Here is a 14,576-nt window from a genome sequence, read left to right on the forward strand (position 1 = left end):
CGTAAATTCATCTCTTCCAAAACAAACATAAATTCACAATACATGTCGATCCAACCCATGGAAGAAGAGGAAAAAAAATTATAAATTGTATCTTTTTTCATCTTTTTCATAAACACATCCAAGAAGGATCCTAGAATTTATAAAGATAACATTAAGTTTTTCAAAGGTTTTGTGTTGTTGAGAGGTAGGAATTGGAGAGAGAAGCTGAGGAGAACCTTTTGGCTTTTCCAGGTCGTGCCTTATTATGCTTTTGTGAGACAGGCAGAACCGGTAACTGGTAAAGCATTTTAAAATGTTAGTGATGGGTGAATTTTTTTTTGATGATGTGGACCAATGAATGGGAGTGTGTTCAATAGAGTGTGACAGAGAGTTTGTCCTTAGCATTGCTCAATGGATCATACATAAAGTGGTCCCCACATAAAGTGGTGAGACCCACATGAGTTTCACCAAATAGAAAAATGAGTGTTAGAGAGAGTGCTAGAAAGAGAGTGCCGCTAGCATTTCTCTTTATTCTAATAATGTTTTAAGCATACAATAAAAGATGTCACCAACTGATGTTTGAAATCGACACATAAACACTACATATAAGAGAATGATTTCTGCAAGGTAAGAATGTAAAAGTATTTTAAACAAGTAATCTCTGCATGCTATGAATGATCCACTCAATTTTTTCTATTAAAAAATATAGCTGTACGAAATTAGTTCTTCCATAGATGTATGCTGATGTCAATTTTTTTTTTTTTTTTTTATAAATGCAAATTTTGATGATAAGTTAGTTTCATAAATGCAAATGATATGTGGACTAGTCTTTTTTTTTATTTTTTAAATTGGCTAGTATTTTTATTCTTACTAGATACGGTATTAGCATTTTTACACACTACAATCATTATAAGAAAGTAGGTTTTTTTTTTTATTGAGCAGGGGGTAGAAATAGTAGTCAACACAAACCCGTTTATAGAACTGATCAAAATACTGGTTCATACTAATCAGTGCAGTTTTCTAATGTAAGCTGACTTTGTACACTCGAAGTTTACTCATGCCTACAGTTTAGTTAAAGGAATTGATGATTTTGAAAACTAGTTATGTGCAAATTCAGATAGACTTGTGATGACAACATTGTAACCACAATCTTATAACAACATGAATGTCAAGCGAAGTGCTATCAATACATTCTTTAACACTAAGATTGATTGAATTTCATGTAAGCCCCTCCATTTTGGAAATGTCTTCCAAGCACTTAGGAAATATAACTCCCAATAACTAGTGGGACAATCAATGTTGAAAACAGAATATTAGAATGTGTTACAAGTGCTTCTTGATATTTAATATACATCCTTGGGTGGGATTCAGATTATATGCAGTAAGAAAATCCATGCAATAACACAATTTACAAGTCTGGACAGTTCAATCTTGATTGCACATTTCAATTACAATCTGAGCTGTGCATACTTGCTATGTATTCTGAGCCGTCACATTGTCCGACTTGCCGACTGCGGGATCAAAGTTTGAGATGTGCAATCAAGATTGGATTTGCCTTGAAATCGTAACTAAAGTTCCAACTTGCTAACTGTGTAACTGCATAAAATCACATTCCTTTACCGCATAAAATCTGGAACAACCTTTGGAGAGAGTTGCATTAGACTGAGAAGCAGATAAAAACTATCTTAATTTTGGTTATGCACCTTTAGGAAAATATCTCTTGCACATATATGTATAGGTTAGAGTGAATGGGTGCTTAGAGAAACAAAAGAGAAGTTATCAACAGCAAAAACAAAAAGCAAAACAAAAGAGAAGCGCTATTACATGTACGGTCCAAGCACATTTACACGTATAAATATAATGCGAAAAGGAAAAGGTAAAAATTACAAGGCTTAAGATTACCATATGTTACCACCGCCACAGAGTAAAAACCTACCAGACTCGATTCTACTTTTTAGCATCACCCTATCAACCAACAAGCTCTCAGCTGATGATTGGAAACTATAATCACGGATCTCGCCATAATTTGATCTCATAGTTGGCACCTTTGAAACACTTTTTTCAAACTTTTTTATGTATTGTTGGATATCATGTTGAACTGTAGTGGATTCAAATGGCTTCTGTGCAAAGGAGAAGCAGGGTTTAGATTCAGTTTCCTTGCTATCGGCAGTTGAACTGACTTGTCCATGACTAGCTTCCTCAGAATCAATGCTGGTTAGTAGCTGCAATGTGTCATAATGGATATCATGGAGTTGTTCTCGAGTGCCTGATTCCTGTAAAAATGTAAAAAAAAAAATTAAATATTCATTATGGAACAAGTTTACATAAACATGTATGATTAGTTCAGAACTTAATGGATTCAAAAACATATACATTGTCCAAGAATAACAAGATGCACTTGTCAAGTAGTAAGTAATTACTGGCAAAATTAGAAACTGAAGAAGCATTTGAACTTGCCTCGGTTAAACGAGATGGAGTCGGTGGGCCGACGATACTAAGTGGAGGATCCTCTTGGGATGAAAAGTCTGAACTATCAAATGTCGATAGCGATACACACTCATCAAAATAAGCTTTGGCATCTTCTGCAAGACGTTTTGACATCCTTTTTCTTTCAATGCTTGACTGCCAACATGTTTTTGGTTCATTAATAATGGAATAAAATCAAATAGAACAAAAGCATGCAAACCAGCACATATAATGAGAAATTGTTTACAAACTGTAACAACTACAATTCACTTGAGAGCTGTGAGATAAATGTGTTAAAATATATGTGATGCATACAATCAAGTTGTGTCAATGTCTGAAAACATCACGGATTTGTTGAGAGTTAGAAGGGGAGGGGGGAAGACATGGGAGAACGCAAGACCCTATCAATGCCTATGCCCAAGTAAAGCACCAATGATATAAGCATCGCACATCAGCTCAAATGGCTTATCCAATCAGGAGCAACAATCATGGATGCACATATTAAGGCTTTCTTCAAAGTTTCAAAAGTTATCACACATTCATCAGTAATTCAAATGCTATATCATGCTGCGCCAGTTGACACAGAGGCTTTGCTAAGTCCACCTTGCGTGCAGTTTTGTTCTTCCTTAGGACTAAAATTCCATATGGGGAAACTCAAAAGGTGAACTGGTGAACTTTGGACAGCTTCGAGAAATTCCCCAAATTCTTTTCCTATTCTCATAATACTCTAAAACCTTAAATATTAGTCATAAAGTGTCTTCTTGCTCCACTCAGAAAACACTTTTGGGAGAGATAATTCTCCGGTCAGCTTCCCTTTTCTCCGCAACCCCCCACCCAAACAAACCCCAAGGGAAACATTGACATCAACAACAGTTAAAATGACATGTGGCATTTGCTTTTAAATATTTTCAGATTTGTATGGTTTTAAATAAAAAAATTATTTATAATTTATAATACCACAAAAGTGTATTAATTTTCTACCCATCCATGGAAAGTTCGTGTACAGACACATATTTTTTGCAAGCTTTACCCCATTTTTTTTTTTGCTATTAACAGAGAGCCCTCCTAGGAGAATCTTTCCACCGTACACATGTCAAGTGTAAAGAATATGGTTCATGTACAACATAGAAAACACACATGCTATATATGTTGTGGTTGTGGAGGCATAGTATTTAAGATAGTCACCCAAAAAGTTGGAAAAGATCCATTTAAGTGAATAAAATGTGAAATAAACCTACTTTTCTTGATGGACGAGACTTTGGTATATTAGGGGTCTTGGGATATGGAAGAACTTCTCTCAAAATTCTATCCAGTTCTCGTACTCGATGTTCTTCAACTGCAAGATCTGCTCGAAGACGTCTAGCTCGCTCTTCGGCCTGTAAGTATCACAAGTTCTACTCAATAGAAAGCAATATAAAAGAATGAGAAGTTAACCATACTTCATCTACAAGTATAGATGGGAATATTACCTCTTCAAGCTTTTTGGTGTACTCTCTTCTAATCTCAAATGCTAATTCTACCGTACCAGGGTTTAGCAAGTCAGGATGAATATCAGCCATGTCAGTAACAGAAATGTCTGTAGCATTACTCTTTTGAATAGCCTATAATTTCAAAAAGCCAGAAACAAGTTAGAGAATAGCATAGAATTTCGTTTTACAATTATAATAGTAACAATATAAAACTAGGTATAAATGCATAAACAAACAATAGCACCAAACTATATGGACTTTGTGATGAGGAACTACAAATTTGTAATACATAAGAAGGCAAAAATCAAGACATATAATGAGCAAATGACCTTAAGTATGCATATTTCACAAACGGGAAAGAAAATCAAATGATATTTATAACAAATGCAGACATTGCTAAATTCATGTAAAATGCAAAGTTGTATCTAACTAATAGACCTAGATCTGATATTTTCAACTATGAATATACATTGAAAACTGAAGAGTGTTTTATCCGATGATTCATTCCCTGAGAAAGAATCAACTGCCATACTGCTTTTAGGCTGATTTGTTATACTGAAAAGTGAAAACCCTAAGTCTAATCCATAGGTGTAAATTACGGTTGCAGTTATGGTTGTGAAAATAGTCATTGTGATACTAGGAATTTATATTTGCACCAAAAACAGAGATTGTTGCAGTCTGACGCAGTCTGTTGATCCATTTCATTTTGATGTGCCTGTCGAGGCCATACGTTATAGGCTACAACCCATGCTTGTGATTTAAAATTATTCCACGATAGTGTGAAGCAGTCGCAGCATTCTACATTAGTTAATGTGGTTTAAAATTCAGAAAACAGAACAATGTGCATGAACCTGTTGAACCTCTTTAGACTGTTTTCTATTTGAGAAATTGGTGAAAGATACCACAGTATAAATGCCAGATTTTCAAGGTAAAATACCGTCCATTTACCCATTATACAGGATTAATAAGTGGTTCTCTTGCTTCATTTTTCTTCAAATTTGTGCATAATGTGTGAATCACCAACAATGATGTCAATTGCAGATCACGGAAAATAGCGGTTTGCTCAAATTCTGCTACGCACGAGTGCTATAGCGCCGCTATTAGCTGGTACTTACAAAATTTTGTACTAAATAGTGTTTAACAGAACAATAGTGATTTGTTCAAATTCCGCTATGCAATAGAAATATAGCGCTGCTATTTAACAACACTGATCACCACTGGTTATATCAATTCAAATAGAGCCAGTTAACTTCAAGCCGGCAAGAAGAAAGTCATGATCTCATGAAACTTACACTTTCGAGGTCAATCTGAATCTCCGAAATAGCTCGCCTCACTTCAGAGCGAACTGTTTCATATATATCACCGGCTCCAGGCTGATCCCTTTGTACCGACTGCAGAAGTGAAGACCCAAGCTTATTAAAAAAAATTATTTACATATCATCAAGAACACTGGCTAATTTTCGGTTTCATATTGAGTGTAGAAGCATTAAATTTTCACCCTTTGGAATAACTTGTTACGGTTTCAAGTTTCCTAGATTTAAGATACTATGACCTACATCAACATATCATGAAAACAAGTACTCCATCCATTTAAAACATTCATAATTTAAAGTTTTGAACAAGAAAAGGTCAACAAACACCTTAGTTTTAGAGAAATATAACTCTATTTGATTGAATTACCCTTTTACTAGATTAATGCTCTCCATCCACTATACAGAAATTCCAGGAGACACGGAATAAACTAATAATCCTTCTCGGTCTTCTAAAGTGACAAACAATGTGAAAAAACCTAGAATTTCTAAAGAAACCATTATTTTGAAACAACTGGAATATCATTTTCAAGCATTAGTGATATGAGTATGACTACAATAAAGATGACATAATTTCCTATAGGGATATAACTTACCTTCTGTTCACAAACTGCTTTGATAGTTTTATCATCGCAACCAAATCCAGAACTTGCTGTAGAATCCACATCATCACAGATTTGAGTTTGCAAACCAGACTGCGAAACAAACATGATTAGGATTGAAGAATCAAGTAATCATTTCAATCCTCATCTCAATCATTTTAATATGATGCAAATACACACTGGAAAATAAACAACATACTGAAGTCGAAGCAAAACAATCTGAGACCTCAACGGCCGAATGCTGACTAGACCATCTACGCAGATCTTTCTCTTGATCCATCACATCTTTATCAGTTCTTCCAAACAAACAACCTTTTCTATTAGTCCCCCCTAACTTCAGACCATTCCTATCTTTACAATCAGCTTCACTCTGCTCAAACATCAAAATTGCAAAGTAAGTGGAATTTTTTACATACTTTTGTTTCCATGCTCCTCGTGGAAACAACAAACAAGAGTGAATTTGGTTAATGGAACTGGAAATATTTTCTACTTTTCGAGACAATCATGGCATGTTCTTTCCTTTCACTTTATTCTCAGTTTGAACAAATATTCATGTACAATTATTTTAAAAAGGCAAATAAAAAATAAAAATGATCTGATATTTTATCAATATTAGTGAAAGAAAATATAAAAACGTGAAACCATTTCATAAAACAAAAAGCCTTGAGAACTTGTTCGATAGAGAAAATATTTCAATTTGGATCCAACTCATTAATCTTATTTTCACTCACAATTACAAAGTCATAATCTTTAGATTCATTTTTTTTCTTCTAGATAACAATGAAAAATTGAAAATATCTTGGTGTTTTAACTATATCTTTTCTAAATTTTAGAAAGAGCTTAAATGGTATGCAGTGTTAGTGTAAAAAAGTTGTACACATGCATCCTATCACATCACCATATTGGATAACTGTGTACACAAATTAAATTGTTTTAAAAAGGTGAAAAGAAAATAAATTTGTTCTTTTTTCTGATTATCAGCAGATAGTCAGATACAATAAATAAAATACAGAAAATCATGACCTCAAGGGTCTGAACTAAAATTTAAAATGCCGTTAAGCATAAACAAACAAACAAACAAAAAAAGATGATAAACTTTCACATGGATCAAACTCTGTTTACCCTGACATTTCCTTCATTTATCAACTCCATACATATATGGTACGTAGCATCGACACTTTAAAACGAAGGTAGATATGTCCGGAGTCTGACACATGTCAGTAACATTCAATCACTTATTTACTTAAATTAATACTGGAGCATATATAATCATTTGATACCAAATCAAAAGAAAAACATTTAAGCTTACACCACTTTGCTGCACGAATCCAACCAACAAATCATTGAATTGAAAATTTTTATGAAATGGATAAATTTATAAAATCTTATCAAAATCGAAAATCACTTCATACATAAAATCTCATAATTTTTCTTTTAAGATATAATGTGTTGCAAGTTCTACGAAGGACCGCCTTCGTGGATCAGTACTTGAAAATCAGCCAATTATGATTGATGATGCCAGCCCTCAAAAGTAGAAACTCATCTTATACCCTTATTGTAACGTCCAAGATAGTGACATGATCAACGTCGATTCGGCAAAAAAACTACAAGGCCTCGGGAACATCCGCACTATCACACTCTATAAACTAACTTAACCAAACAATTTGGCTCAAGCGGTTAATGAACTCACGAATTTTATCGAATCGAAAATCACATTGTAATGCCACATTTTAAAGACCAATTGAACATAAAAACTAAAAAGGATATAGTAGTACCTCAGAAGTGGAATAGTTAAAGCTCCGCCGCGAAACCGGGCATTGTGAAGCGGACCGGGTCGAGCGTCGACCAGTATCAACCCGAGAAACACTCCGACCCGGTTTATTTCGACCGGGTTCAACATTTCGCGCCACGGAACGTCCCCTAGAGGTAGAAGAAGGCGCGGAAGTTTCTAGAAAAGGAACCGTTTGATTTGATTTGGAAATTTGATCAAAGAGAGGGTTATCTCTTTTGTTAAGAAACTCAGTGTCGAAAGTAGTTGTTGTTCTTGAAAACGCGCTAACGCTTCTTGACCGTCGGATTGGAGGGTTTTTAGTGGTAGAGGATCTAGTGGAAGTGTTTGTGGAAGATGATTGGTTATTGTTGTTGTTTCCTCTTCTTGAAGAGGATTTGAAGGATGAAACTGCCATATCTCACGAGAAAATGAAGGAAAATGTGGGAGAATAATGGTTTTTGTATGAAATGTGTTGTAATGATAATGAGTTTGTTTTCATCTTCGATTCAATCGTATGTATATCCAGCCAACCTGTTGTCTCTTGTCCAAGAAATAAATAATACCAAAAGTAAACTATCACATTTTTATATTGACTTATTTTAACATAAAAACTAGGGTCAAAAATGTAAATGTTCTTTATCAATATTTCAAATTTCGTTTTTAGTCCTTACAATAAAAAATTTCGTCTAACATTTTTAGTTATTGTAAAAAATTTCACAAATATTTTTAGTCTCTATGAAAAACTTCATTTAACATCGTTTGTCTCTAAATGCTAATTAAAAAAAAAATATTACAAGGATTAAAAAGTGTAATTTTTATTTTTAAGAATTAAAAACAAAATTTTAAAGATTTTTAGGGACTATTTGCTTAAGTAATCATAAATTCTGATTCATCTCCTACATGAAAATGCAAAGAACTTATTTGTTTTATTTTTTAACTGAAATATGTCTCAATAAACTTTTGAGGGACAACATAACATTGGCCTTGTTATTATTTAATATTATTTTATTGTTTTTATTTTAAATTTTTTATTTGTTTTTGTGTCACCTTTTGGATTTTGATTTTGTTTAGAGATGTTTATCGGTTATCATCGTGATCACATGTTTTTACAGCAAACAAAAGGTTAAATAACTATTTGATTGAGTGAGATTTTTCAAGATTCTTTCTATGTAAGCAAGAAAGCTTGGTTTTGTATGACTACAAATTTACTTATTAAATATTAGTATGTGTTTGTCATAATTAGTTTTTTTGTTAATATATATTTACTTCCTTTAATAAAGATCATTTTCGATTTACCTATGTAAAAATAAAGTTTATATTTCAACCCTATAATATAATATTTTTTTTATTTTAAACTCTTATTTCATGTGACTATGTAAGTAAGCCTACATGGTATGTAGAATTTATTAGGTGGCACGCTAACTTGTCATTTTAAAATTCTTTTAGATTTAACTTGATTCATTTGTCCAAGAACATGTTAGATGTATTACAGATGATAATCTTCATGTTCACTATCTTTCTTTTGATCTTTCCCATGATATTTGGGTCGATCCCTCCTCCATAAATAATGTGAGAAGAAGGGAAATTCTCTCGAGGGCTCATGCGTAGGGAATTCACCATTTCCATGTCCATGGGGAACTTTTTGAAATCTTCTGGTCGGAAGATTGCTATGGCTACCTCGAGGACTTTGTTTATTTCATGGCCTTATTTGGTAGCTTCATTTGTTTTTTGGTTTAAATGCTCTTTTGGTCCCTTAAGTATTTATTTGGTATCGCTTTGGTCCCTTGACTAAAAAAAAGATTGTTTGAGTACTTTAATTTAATTTTCATTACATTTTTTGGTCCCTTCCGTTAGGTTTAATAAAAAACGTTAAGTGTGGTACACGTGTCGATTTGGCATTGGCTCTGGAAACATTAAGGGACCAAAGTGATACCAAATAAATACTTAAGGGTCGAAAAGAGCATTTAAGCTTTTTTTTATCATCTTCTTCATCTTCATCAAAACCTTCATCATATTCATCAATTAAATCCAAAAAAAAAAACAGAAAATAATCGAAAAAAACTAAAAAAATAAATATCAAATCAGCATATCCTTCAATCTTTCCTCTTCTGCGTATCTCAAACTTAAAACCTCATGCTTTAAATAATCCTTTGTTGAATCTCAAACTCAAATCTTCTCCTCTTTACAACCAAGAAGAAAAACAGACTTTATTCACATAAAAATTATTCAAGCATCTTCATAATTGTTTTTCAACGTGTTCATAATTATAATAAATTGTTATCATTTCTTTAAATCATTCCTTCTCAATTGATTCACTTCAACCCAAATCCATAACCCCTCTTTTATTCAACCCAAATTCATCTTGATAAACAGGACATTGATTCATTTTCGAGTTCAATAACTCATCGTCAACAGTCATCGTCGCCGTTTCTGGGAGGATCTAATATCCATTGTCGTTGTACCGCAAGGATCTACTATCCACTGTCGTTTTTCTAGATTCAAGGTTTTGGTGAGAGAGAAAAATGGAAATGGTTTTAGGAAACTATGAAGAATAAGATTGAAGAAATGGTGGAGTTTGATTATTGCGCTAATCACCATGTTCGTCCAATTCTTCATGATTCGTTGTTCATTCCTTCACACACATCAAATTATTTAATTTCTTTTCAACAATTTAATTTAGCATTTTTTTTTGGGAATTAAAGTTGATATATGAGATTAGAGATTGAATGATTTTTGGTTCTAAATTGGTAAAGATTGAAAAAGATTTTTTTTCTGGGTTGGTGTGTTGTTGATGATGAAGATCATGAAGAAGAGGATGAAAGGAGAAGGAAGAAGAGGAATAGTACAAATCCTAACGTTTTTTTGATTTTTTTTAACAGAATGGACCAAAACAGGTAACGGAGATAAATATAAAGTACTCAAACAATATTTTTTTTAATTAAGGGACCAAAGCGATACCAAATAAATACTCAAGGGACCAAGAGAACATTTAAGCCTTATTTTTTTAACGACGGGATCTCAAAATATATCATAATTTTCTTCTAAATCTCGATTAAGTTAGTTACTTGTGTCTCAGGATAAAATATCTCTCTTGTATTTGCTTTTCTTTTACTTGTTCATAATTTGTAAATTACTAATATAGATATAAGTAAAAAAAATATAAAATAGTAATGAAATTAAATTAAAAGCTTAAACAGACATTTGACCTCGTAACTTTGCACTAGTTGAGATTTTGACCCTCTATTAAAAATAACATATTTCAACCCCTATGTTTCCTCCTTTTTGCAACTTTCAATCATGATTATTCAAAATCAACCATTCAAGACAATAAAAATAAGTGGGGTGTTTTATTGAGTAAGTTTCAGATTTATAGGGCAAAGAATATGGCTTGGGACTAGTTGCTTCATCTTCTATTGTCTTGAATGGTTGATGTTGAATAATTAAATTTGAAAGTTGCAAAAGAGGGGAAACTTAGGAGACTGGAATGTGGTTTTTATTAATAGGGGGCAAAGTTGCAATTGATGCAAGTTAGGAGGTCAAAAGTGCATGTAAGCCTAGAGATTATTAAGGCGGCGCCACGGATAGTGCGCGCCTGGGACCCTAGGACTTCTTTTAAGGGTCCTAAATCCTTCTTGACGGGTCTTTAAACCTTTTTAGAGGTCCTTCAAGTCCTTAGGAATATTATGACGGTCCAATATATATTAATGGAAAAATGCTTAATAGCAGTTTTGATCCTCTAAGCATCACGATCTTGCGATTTTGGCCGCCTAACAAAATAAATTACAACTCAGCCCTCTAAGTATTGCCACTTTTGCAGTTGGCCTCCATGTCAATTTTGACCAAATCAACATAGACGTGACACCTCATTTGAGTGATTACGATGTCATATGTGTAATTTTTTAATTTAAAATTAATAAAAAAAAACCTAGATATTTCATTAATTAAAAAAAAAAGGAAATAAAAAAAGATAGGGGCCAAAATAGATTGTGCTTTTATTAGCATGTCTAGAGTACAAAAACATATACGATACAACTAAACTAGTTTAAGAAATTCTCGTGAGTTTAACTCAGTTGATTTGAACAATGCATAATATATATATGGTTAGGAGTTCGAACCCTGACCACCACAGAAAAAACTAGTTTAAGAAGTAACAATACTTGACATTATAATTTCACAAGCTTTACCAAACTCCATGACAAACACAATTTTGAGTATTCTTATAAACACAGTGATAGAAGCATATATGACTAACAAAATAATATTATTGATCTAACCTCTAGACAAAGGATTTCTCAATCAGAATTTCATACAAATACAATGATTACATAGACATTGTTACAAAGAAAAAACAGAACAGAAGACACACTTGAAAATGACCACTTAATTAACTTCCTAATAACCACTTAATTAACTTCCCAAAACAAAAACACACACATAATTAACTGGTATAATATAAATTAAAAACATAATTGCATCACTAACTTTGATATCCCCTCTTATATAGTTGGAAAAAGCTTTATGGTGCGACAAAACTAATGACGAGAAACAACGAATTAATAAGTGCCGTAGGATCCTTCATAAGATTGCAAATTATTTTAGCTTTCATGTATTTTGAAATTATAACACCACTACCCCATGATTCGTGTGCCTGTCGTGCTATTGTTTCTCGCACTAGCTAGCAATGCTCTATATAGTTTTATAATAATAAGAGGTCTAACACAGTTCCAATGTAGAATGATTCTTACTAAGTTACTGATACCAATTTCTTGTTAATCTTTTCAAGTTTAAATGACTTAAGCTCCTCAATTAGTTCTTTCAACTTAGTATAAGAAGAACCACCAACCTCAATAGCTTTCTTTGCAGCACCACTAAGTGCTTTAACTCTTTTCCTCATTTCTAAACACTCTTCTCCACCTCCCATCAATAAACCTATTGCCTTTCCTATATCCTCCCTCTTCACCACATCATCCCCAAACTCATTCCAATTTCTCCATTCTTTTGCTCCAACTGCCACACCAATCTTCAACACATCAACCAACAATCTCTCATTGAAAAACTGTTCAGCAAACAATGGCCAAGTAGCCAATGGTAAACCTGCATTTACACTTTCCATAATAGTGTTCCACCCACAATGAGTCACAACAGCTCCAACTGCACCATGCTCTAGTATCAGAAGCTGTGGTGCCCAACCCCATATCAAATAGCCTTTGTTTCTTTCTTTCATTCTCTTCTCAAACTCACTCAAAAAACCATCATCACCGTCTTCGGCATCTTCGATTTTCCTAACAACCCAAATGAAATCATGGCCAGAATCTTCAAGTGCATGAGCTATTTCAACAAGTTGAGGAGTAGGGAACTTGTTCATGCTCCCAAAACTAACATAAAGAACAGAATCATATTTCTTTGAATCAAGCCACTTAAGCACCCCTTCTTCTTCATCTTCTTCTTTACCATGTCCTCTACCAGCTTTATCTGAATCATCTTTGTTCATCCACAAAGAAACTGGTCCCACACTCCAACTCTTACTTCCCATGGCTATCTTGTAATAGTCCTCATAAGTACCTTCAATCTCATAATAGCTATCAAACAATGATCCATAGCTTTTTTTCTCTGAATCTTTGATCATCTTCATCAAATAAGTATAACCATTTGGTGCTCTAAGCCAATCCGGAAGTTGCAAACGCGTCATTTCCACGTTGTGAGGCAACCCAGGAAGCAGAAAACTTACGCTATTCGATTTAACTTTGGCATGAGGTTCAAATTGTTCAATAGAGTTCATTGCAGAATGAGCAAAGTAACTTCCACCAATACAAATCAACCTTGGAATTCCCAATTCATCAGCAACATCAACACTCCAAGGATAAAACATGTCAGTGACTATGAAATCAGGTTTCATGTCACGAAATAGTTGTGTGAATTGCTCTTGGAGAATGGCAAGTCCCTGATAGATTTTGGAAATTATGTCTTTAGGAGTGTCAGCATTGAAACTTTCCATTCCTTGTGGCAAACCAGGTACTTGTGGAAACTTGACAATGTGAGTTCTAATGGACCGACCGCGACTTGAATCGTGGTCGATGGAGGTTTGAAAAATGGCTGCATTTGCTGGTGTGGTGATTATGGTAACATCCACATTATGCATAGCAAAAAGCCTTGCTATGTCTACTACGAAAATGAGGTGACTTTTTGATATAAAGGGAAGAAAAACAGCTTTTAACATTGTTTCTTCTTCAACTTTCACACCAAAGGATTCCATTAGAAATTAGATTTTGTTTTAATTGAGGTAGTGATAATGTTATTTTTTCCTACTAATGATGATGTTCGAATGTTTGTATACTCTAAAACAAAAGAAAGATAAATGATTATTGGTACATTGGTTGTGTTATATATGTATATATGGATATACCTTACCTTCATTGGTTGAAAAAAGAGGACAAAAATAGTGTACCAAAAAGGCATTAATGGAACAATAATGTATTAAGAAATATGGTCCACGTGCAACATGCATGAATAATTAATATTATTTTCACGGAGCCACGAGAAAAAATTATTGGTTTCATTTGACCACGTTCATTTTGGTTGCACCGTGAATCAAAGCATTGAACACGATATAATATATTATTGGACAAATTACACCTGAGCTTGTAGATATTGGGTGCTTTTAAAAAAGTAAAGATTTTGTGTTAGAAAAATCTAGAGATTTTTTTTTAGATTAATAATAGTATTTTTTTTTAAGTTATTTGTGTTTGTTAAGGTGATGTCGAAGGTGAACCATCAACTAAGTGGTTCATCGGTGGACCACCTTTGTATACCATCAAGATATATTCAAAGGTCTAGATGAAATAGAAAAGAAAATGAGAACACATACATCTTTTCTCACACAATCCATTTCTCTACCTTCTATCTCGATCTTATCTCTCTCAATTTTTTCAGATTCACATCCCTTAATCAAAAACCAATCACAACTGTAACTGCACAAACC

At 33.5% G+C, this 14,576-nt stretch overlaps 2 protein-coding genes across 3 annotated transcripts; both read right to left on the minus strand.

Annotated features, from left to right (window-relative positions):
* Window positions 1-1,699: 1,699 nt before the first annotated feature.
* On the minus strand, window positions 1,700-8,155 carry LOC11426128 (uncharacterized). Of its 2 annotated transcripts, none has more exons than XM_039828955.1 (8): window positions 7,602-8,155; window positions 6,053-6,196; window positions 5,821-5,919; window positions 5,207-5,305; window positions 3,915-4,046; window positions 3,684-3,821; window positions 2,437-2,601; window positions 1,700-2,252 (listed from the first exon to the last, which is right to left on the minus strand). In XM_039828955.1, the coding sequence occupies exons 1-8, from the start codon at window positions 8,010-8,012 to the stop codon at window positions 1,878-1,880; spliced, it is 1,563 nt and encodes a 520-aa protein (XP_039684889.1). In that variant the 5' UTR covers window positions 8,013-8,155; the 3' UTR covers window positions 1,700-1,877. The 2 variants fall into 2 exon arrangements, with proteins under 2 accessions (XP_039684889.1, XP_003628136.2); XM_003628088.4 differs by having other exon boundaries at window positions 6,026-6,196; window positions 7,602-8,154.
* A 3,684-nt stretch (window positions 8,156-11,839) lies between these two features.
* On the minus strand, window positions 11,840-13,961 carry LOC11409777 (soyasapogenol B glucuronide galactosyltransferase). The gene is made up of 2 exons (XM_039829591.1): window positions 12,288-13,961; window positions 11,840-12,097 (listed from the first exon to the last, which is right to left on the minus strand). The coding sequence occupies exon 1, from the start codon at window positions 13,848-13,850 to the stop codon at window positions 12,342-12,344; it is 1,509 nt and encodes a 502-aa protein (XP_039685525.1). The 5' UTR covers window positions 13,851-13,961; the 3' UTR covers window positions 11,840-12,097; window positions 12,288-12,341.
* Window positions 13,962-14,576: the final 615 nt, after the last annotated feature.

Source organism: Medicago truncatula, chromosome 8 (genome assembly GCF_003473485.1).
Source record: "Medicago truncatula cultivar Jemalong A17 chromosome 8, MtrunA17r5.0-ANR, whole genome shotgun sequence".
Classification (NCBI taxonomy): Eukaryota; Viridiplantae; Streptophyta; class Magnoliopsida; order Fabales; family Fabaceae; genus Medicago; species Medicago truncatula.

Coding starts and splice junctions, on each gene's coding strand:
- LOC11426128 (XM_003628088.4), bottom strand. CDS start 8,012: ATGGCAGTTTCATCCTTCAAATCCTCTTCAAGAAGAGGAAACAACAAC. Junction 5,306..5,820: donor AAGCAGTTTGTGAACAGAAG/GTAAGTTATATC, acceptor TCACTTCTGCAG/TCGGTACAAAGGGATCAGCC. Junction 2,602..3,683: donor AGTCTCGTCCATCAAGAAAA/GTAGGTTTATTT, acceptor ACATGTTGGCAG/TCAAGCATTGAAAGAAAAAG.
- LOC11409777 (XM_039829591.1), bottom strand. CDS start 13,850: ATGGAATCCTTTGGTGTGAAAGTTGAAGAAGAAACAATGTTAAAAGCT.